We start from the raw sequence: 6993 nt of genomic DNA, 5'->3' as shown, positions 1-6993 counted from the left end.
GGTGATAATGGTACTGGCAGCCCAGATAATGGCACCCCGGATGACGGCGACACTGGTAACGGTGGTGATAATGGTACCGGCAGCCCAGATAATGGCACTCCTGACGAGGGTGATACTGGCAATGGGAGCGACAACGGCACAGGAGATCCTGATGACAACCAAGATGGTGATGACGGCGAGGAGGATGAAGAAGGCGACGATGGCGATGAGGGGGATGATCTCGACCTCGCCATTGCGGAAACTGGGTTTGCCGATTCCTTCGAGACATACACGGGCGAGGCAGCCTCTGCTGTTTTGACAGAGCTGAGCAGCTTCTGGGACGACTTTACCTCAACGCTCGCGACCACAATGGCCACTTCAACCTCCACGGCTCCAACTTCAACGGAGGCCCCGGAGGCAACCCCGACTGACACAGAGGAGGAAGCTGAGGAAGAAGAGTGTTCCTGGTTCCCGGTGCACACGGCTGGTACAGAGTTGATGTGCGTTGATGCAGTGGATATCCCTCCGGAGGCGGCTAATGCAGTAGGAGGTAACGGTAACTGCGGGTGGGCGTGGGACCCAGAGAAGGAAGAACTCGTTGACTTTGCTTGCGAGGGCTAGCTAGTATAGAACCAGCCGGCCAATTTTAGGTTGACCGTAGCATGGCCCACCGCAGCCACTCATGGAACCGATTGGCATGCGCTAGAATCGAAATTCCACCAGTTAGAATGCATTTCCCCGGCGGCTCGACACTTGGCCGGTCAAATTTATTTCTGTTTCATTCCTGCGTGCATAAAGATCCCCGTCGAAGAAGGTATATATATCTGCCGACGGGGAATATTGAATAAAGAGATAAACAAATTCCACCTCACTGTCTCCCGGCATACTTGACTTCCAGCCTGGTTGCTCATATTACAATGGGGTCATTGCAACTGCCCACCAAGCCCCCCTACACCCTCCGCACCCACCGACCCGGTGACATGGGCTACATAACCTACCGCCACGGTCTCCTATACAGCCAAGAATACAACTGGGGCTCGAGTTTTGAGTCCGTCGTCGCAAAGGTCACCGCAGATTTCCTGGAAGACTACGACGCACAACGTGAACGATGCTGGATTGCGGAACGAGATGGTGTATTCCTTGGCTGTATCATGCTCGTCAGGGACAGAGAATCCGGAACAGACAGCAATGTCGCAAAACTGCGGGTACTGCTGGTCGAACCAGCAGCGCGGGGGCTGGGGCTGGGAAGCAGGCTGGTTGCTGAATGTACCAAGTTTGCGAGAGAAATTGGGTATGAGCGGATACGACTATGGACGAGTAAGGAGCTCGTTTCCGCCAGGAGATTGTACGAGAAAGAGGGATATAAACTCGTGAAGTCTTTTGAACAGGAGTCGTTTCAGCAGGGGAGGACCGGAGACAAGTCCATAGGGGAGCACTGGGAGTTGGTTCTCTAGATTGCCTTGAGGATATGAATGATTTACGCACTGATGAACCTCTACACTATCTTGAGCGCATCCTTTTGGACTAGGAGATATTTGGCACTGTTGCTAGCTATCTTTCCAGTGCGTTGACATTTTCCTAATCATCGAAACACCGTGCAATGGCAACACTAAGCAAGAGAAGTAAATTGTATCCCAACATTGGTACCTTTGGAATGGCAGTCCAGGTGCCTTTTGTGGGCTGATAGTCCGCCTTTGAGATCAAGGGAAACGGAGATTCTGCGGTACAGAGTCAGGGAGGAGGCTGGATAAAGTCATATGAGTGAGGGTAGTAAATATCCAATCCCTGTCGCCGTCTTCGTAGAACCGCGGCGCTGTCTCGGTCAACTGCTCAATTAGCGGGTGGTTGTTGGAGACTGGCCAAATGCACATACCTTGCGATCATGATCCAGTTTCAAGAAGACAAATTCGTTACCATTCGTCGCAATGCCATACAGCACACAGGGCTTGGTGATGCTTGCGCGGAGGGAACCAGCTAGTTATGGTACGCTCTCGTATTAGTCGATCTGCCAACTCTGAAAAGGAGAGGAGTCCAAGCACACCCATATATTTCAAGCACTCCAGTTTAGCCTGCTGCACATCAGGCACTGTGTCATCGTTTGTGATGCAATTGACAAATCCCGTGGTATTAGAGTGCCAGTCGATGAATATTTGTAGATCGACTGTCCCACTGATTTCGATCGATGTATTCCCCTGTTGGAAAACCCAGACCTGATTGCTTGACCTTGACGAAGCGATGCGACACTCGCAATCATCGTCCGGTCCGTCAGGAATATATGTGAATGAGAGTTCGGCGGCGTCCGCAATGATGATGCCAACGCGTTCTAGTCGATCGGTTATACAGCAGAGTTTCTTTTCTTCACCTTATTAGTACCATTTCTGCAAGGGAGAAAGTTCAATCATTACCCAGTGACGTGGGAGGGCCGGTGAGATCTTTCTTAGTCAATGCAAATAGGTCACCTTGCTTATCTTTCAACTTGCAGGTGTCAATGACACCGTCCCAGGTCGTGACCCGATATTCATCGTCCTCTTCATCTTCAAGGGTTGAGGCACTCGGGCTGACGACTTTGGAGGCCCTATCATCGTACGACGATTATGACCTTCCACAGCAGAGAATTTCCAGAGCGCATCTAGGAAGGCCGGCAAGTTTAGATAGAATAGCCATGGTTTCTGACGCCTTGTCGCTAGTAAGTTATCTGGGCCAGCGTAGTTGCGATGCGATGGACGCAAGGCACATATCCTGTTCAGTTTCTATCGGAGCTTGATCCCAGCTAGTCAGAAATGAAGACAGAACATGTCTGGCCGGAACTGCTGTTTTGTTGTACGTAGGATAAGCTTTAACTTAATCACACAGCAATCGAGGGTGGGAGTGGTATAGGAATCTTCGGGAAGTCGAATCGAACATTTGGAACATGGCTCCGGACCAGTCCATAGCGAAATCTGCTCAACAAATGACCTAGCACTACAGCGTATCACAGCGGTTAGGGGCGGGTCAGTCCACGACCAGTCCCTTGGATCACTCGACGGTTCCTCTGATGGCTGTAGTAAACTTGCGAGGAGAGAATAGGGTGGAACGGGAGTATGAATCGCGAGATGGAAAATGACACCCCCGCTCTCTCTGTGTTGTAGATTGAGGATCACGATGACTTTGTGATTAAATAGAAGTCCCCTGGTCTCGTAGGTAAAGTGGAGTCGTGATATCATACGGGTATAAAATGGACATTCATCTAGGCCTGACTATAGCCCACCCACTCTAGCAGCAGTGGACCCTCGTAAGCAGGCTGCATTAGCGCAGAGAGCTGTCCAATGACAACAGCAGGCGATGAAATAAAGTCTTGACCTCCCGCCAGCAGATCAGCATCTCGCATGAATCTCTCCCACTCTCTTTCATTTCCCTCAAGGTCCTGCCTGTTGCACCGCACCCGCCACAATACTCAATACGAGCCATAAGCATTTGACATGGCGTCCCCAACGGATGATAGGTCTATCATCCCTATCTCGCATATGCCACAGCAGGTCCACGTTTGGACCGCCGATGATGACTGGACCGGTGTCGTGGATCGCAAGGAGAGGAGGAGGCTGCAGAATCGGCAGAACCAGAGAAAGTGGCGTATGTTCTTGCATTCTTCTTTGTGACGATTCTCCGCTTGCGCTTGCGCGTGGGCCCCGCGCTGTCTGGTCAAGCCACAGGCCAGGGGCGTCGCAGTCGACTCCTAAGCCAGCTCCCTCGGCATTGCAGACCCGACTGCCGCCATCTTTCTTCCTGGACGAAGTATGTGGATGATAGCTAACGATGTTTGTTTGATTGAAACAGGTGAACGCAAGAAACTGCTGAAACGGTCGCAGTCCCCTACGTCCTCGGCCTCCAACGCCTCCTCACTCGAGAACGAGAAGGAAATCACTTGCGCTCGAGCACCTCCAAACGCCCTCGAATATCGTATTACCCTGGAGCGGGCGGCACGCGAAAGTTACATGAGGGGCGCTCCCAATCCCGAACACCTGATCGGATTGACCAAACTGAATGTCCACCGCGCAATCGGCGAAAACATCCGCATAATCGGCATGGACAACGACTGGATGAAATGCGACGACACTCTCTCGATTTTCAACTTGAAATACCCTCATTCACTTGCTCCAAACTTTGAGAATATCCCCGTCGCCCTCCGTCCGACCGATATACAGAAGTCCATGCCACATCACCCGTGGCTAGATTTCTTCCCGTTCCCCGGCATGCGCGACTGTCTTATCACAGCAGCGCATCTGTTCGATGATGAAGAGCTGTGCCACGACTTGATGGCATTCTGGGATACAAGGAATACGAACGCGACGCTGATAGTGTGGGGGGAGAGCTGGGATCCTCGCAATTGGGAGGTTACCGAGGAGTTTGCGGCCAAATGGGGGTGGTTGTTACGGGGGAGTCCTGAATTATTGGTGTCAACAAACTATTGGCGGCGGCGCAGAGGCGAGAAGCCGGTCGCTTGGAAGAAAATTCTTACCTCGTAGTGCTTACTTCTATATTATGTTCCTAGGGAGTTGTGGTAAGGTGTTCTGGTCGGGCGTTGTATATACAGTTCCTTTGTATTGACAGTACTATATATCTGATCATCACGCATACCGGTAGAAGGGCGTCTGATGCTGCTGCGGGTGTTGCCATTGCTGCTGAGGTGGTGGTCGATGTGTGTATGCCGGAGGAGGATAATAGCCATGAGGCATAGGGCGCAGTGGTGTCTGCGTAGCAACAGGAACCGTTTTCGGTTTCCGGCGACAGCAGCAACAGTACGCAATGCAAGCCAGCAAAGACAGCACGATAAACCCCCCAATCCCAGCAGACAGCCCAATGATCAGGTCTCGGTTCTCATCGACCCAGGACTCCCCGTCATCCTGATCGTCGTCTTGGGTACTACTTCGACACACTCCGTTCTGGCATAGACCCGTGTCGCAGGGGGTCCCATCAAGCACATCTCCAACGTTTGAACATGAAGTTGAACCAGCCCAGCCGGATGAACATTGCAATGTACAGGTGCTATTGCCGCAGGCGGAGATGGTGGAGTTATCTCCGTTGACCGCAGCCTGGCACTGCAGGTTCCGGTTGGTGCATTGTCCGCTGGAGCAAAAGCGATCATCGCCATCCCCACAGCTCTGGCCGTTGGTCTCATATTCATCGTCCGGGCAGTCTCCTGAATCACCAGGACATGTCTCTTCAGTGTCGCACTCGCTCGTGGCAGCCCGACACACCGTGCCGCTAGAAGCAAACTGACAGTCCTGGCAACAGGATCCCGAAGAGTCATCGCAGACGGCATCCCCGATGAATTGACAGGTCGCCCCATTGCAGCAGGGATTGTTGTCACAGTCATCTCCGCAATCGCAGTCTTCGCCCACTTCGACGATTCCGTTTCCACATTCTCCTCCGTCGATGGTAGGGTTGGCCGCAGCGTTCGTAGTGAGGCACTGTGTGCTGACCCGCCCGCTCTGCATCGACGAACAGACATTTCCAATCGTGCATTCCGAGAACTCTGTCTGCGGCGATGTCGAGACGGGGTTCATGATATACTGCCCACCGGCGTCACATATTGTGGATGAGAGGGGGCAGCACTGACCGAGCGAGCAGGTACTCGCATCGCAGTCGTGGTATGCGCCGAATGTATGGCCAGATTCGTGGCTTGAAGCAAGCATCAGTATCACACAGAATAAAAAGGCAAGCGATCACATACGCAAAAACCTGCCACTGATTATTGGCCAACCCAACCACATTCGCGCCCATCTCCTCATTGCACAGCTCTCCGACCCACGAAACTCCAACCTCCGTGCCGGTCGGACACCCACTCATCAACGTCCAGTATGCATTATCGTCATTTCTTATTTGCCCTCTCCATTGCGTGAACTGACCTAGTCGCCAATTGAGGTCTCCTGCACCGCACCCGACGTTCCATGGGGTGTCAGAAGATGCTGTACTGGGACAGTCTTCTTCCTCGATTGTGATGTTGTTTAGAGAGAGCGCGATGTTGAATGAAGACTCGAAGATCTCGGAGGCCGTGTTTACCATCGTGACCAGGGATTGAATCAGATCGTCAGAGGTATCGAAACCAGATGTGTAAACGCAGTCCGTGGCGATTCCCATGAGCGCAACTCGTCGGCTCGAGGGACAGCCGCTCGTATCACCGATAGTCTCTGCCATATCCGAACTATCAAGGAGATTCTGACGACGGAAGAGGTGGATGGGCTCGGACCAGGCCGTGTGTGGTATCGGTGGTTCGGCGCTCTCTGAGTCGCGGTAGACCACCATCTGTCGGTCGCCTTGGTCTGTTGAAACCGACTCGATTTTGATTTCATATTGCACGCCAGACAGACTGAATGCGCCGCTGAACAGGGGGTCAAAGCCATCTCGAAGAACATTTATTCTCGCCCATCCTACCCTCTCCCACCTGAACGCCGTTGTCTCAGCAAATACCGACCCCCGGAACACTTTATGGCTGTTTCGTTGTAGCCGCTCGCTTCTTTGCAGGCCGCCATCGCCGCCGAGAAAATTGATATGTGGTTGGTTTAGGATAAGATCGTGGTTTGGTCTGAGGGCGAGCTTGATCGGTCTTTCCTCTAGGCCAATCGTAAAGGTGATGTTGAACTCGGCTGAGGGTCTGACTTTCTGAGCGGGAGTGTAGATCTCGATATTCTCGAGTGTGGTCGTGTTGTACTGTGTGAGAGAGCGGATTGAGTAACCTATCCACCCCATCCATGAATATAGATTCTACACTCCAAGAGAGAAGGGAAAGAGTCGTCCATTTCGAAGGAGACTAAAAGCAACATACCTTGAACCGCCGTCGGTATCAACACCCCAACCGCATACACCAGCAGAGCAAAGCCCGAGTATCCCCTCATAACTAGATATCAACAATCGATGGCAACAAACTTTTTGTAAGCTGCAGAATTGCCGACCGATCACCGTCGGAGTATATATCCCCCTCCCAGCACCACGCTCACCGTGACACAAGACAGCGCAGCCTCATTCGCTTACGCCACG

General features: G+C 52.4%; 5 protein-coding genes across 5 annotated transcripts; 4 read left to right on the top strand and 1 right to left on the bottom strand.

The window, feature by feature from the left end:
- Positions 1-21: 21 nt before the first annotated feature.
- On the top strand, positions 22-600 carry BJY04DRAFT_214791 (uncharacterized protein; the record flags this gene model as incomplete). The annotated part of the gene is made up of 1 exon (XM_073715312.1): positions 22-600. A coding segment is annotated over one exon (579 nt), but the record flags the coding sequence as incomplete, so codon positions are not given.
- A 154-nt stretch (positions 601-754) lies between these two features.
- On the top strand, positions 755-1513 carry BJY04DRAFT_180962 (GNAT family N-acetyltransferase). The gene has a single exon (XM_073710138.1). It carries the CDS (start codon positions 897-899, stop codon positions 1431-1433), a length of 537 nt encoding a protein of 178 aa, XP_073574720.1. The 5' UTR covers positions 755-896; the 3' UTR covers positions 1434-1513.
- On the top strand, positions 1506-3067 carry BJY04DRAFT_180961 (uncharacterized protein). The gene is made up of 4 exons (XM_073710137.1): positions 1506-1805; positions 1853-1953; positions 2021-2335; positions 2385-3067. The coding sequence occupies exons 3-4, from the start codon at positions 2215-2217 to the stop codon at positions 2741-2743; spliced, it is 480 nt and encodes a 159-aa protein (XP_073574719.1). The 5' UTR covers positions 1506-1805; positions 1853-1953; positions 2021-2214; the 3' UTR covers positions 2744-3067.
- A 243-nt stretch (positions 3068-3310) lies between these two features.
- Positions 3311-4488, top strand: BJY04DRAFT_155852 (bZIP transcription factor). The gene is made up of 2 exons (XM_073708954.1): positions 3311-3588; positions 3793-4488. Exons 1-2 carry the CDS (start codon positions 3438-3440, stop codon positions 4479-4481), a joined length of 840 nt encoding a protein of 279 aa, XP_073574718.1. The 5' UTR covers positions 3311-3437; the 3' UTR covers positions 4482-4488.
- An 85-nt stretch (positions 4489-4573) lies between these two features.
- admA (ADAM family of metalloprotease ADM-A) lies at positions 4574-6882 on the bottom strand. The gene is made up of 3 exons (XM_073708953.1): positions 6782-6882; positions 5690-6692; positions 4574-5637 (listed from the first exon to the last, which is right to left on the bottom strand). The coding sequence occupies exons 1-3, from the start codon at positions 6849-6851 to the stop codon at positions 4584-4586; spliced, it is 2127 nt and encodes a 708-aa protein (XP_073574717.1). The 5' UTR covers positions 6852-6882; the 3' UTR covers positions 4574-4583.
- Positions 6883-6993: the final 111 nt, after the last annotated feature.

The sequence above is a fragment of the Aspergillus karnatakaensis genome, assembly GCF_047715665.1.
Source record: "Aspergillus karnatakaensis strain CBS 102800 unplaced genomic scaffold BJY04scaffold_8, whole genome shotgun sequence".
Lineage (NCBI taxonomy): Eukaryota > Fungi > Ascomycota > Eurotiomycetes > Eurotiales > Aspergillaceae > Aspergillus > Aspergillus karnatakaensis.
Note: the sequence above shows the minus strand (reverse complement) of the source record. Positions and strands in the feature narration are given on the sequence as shown.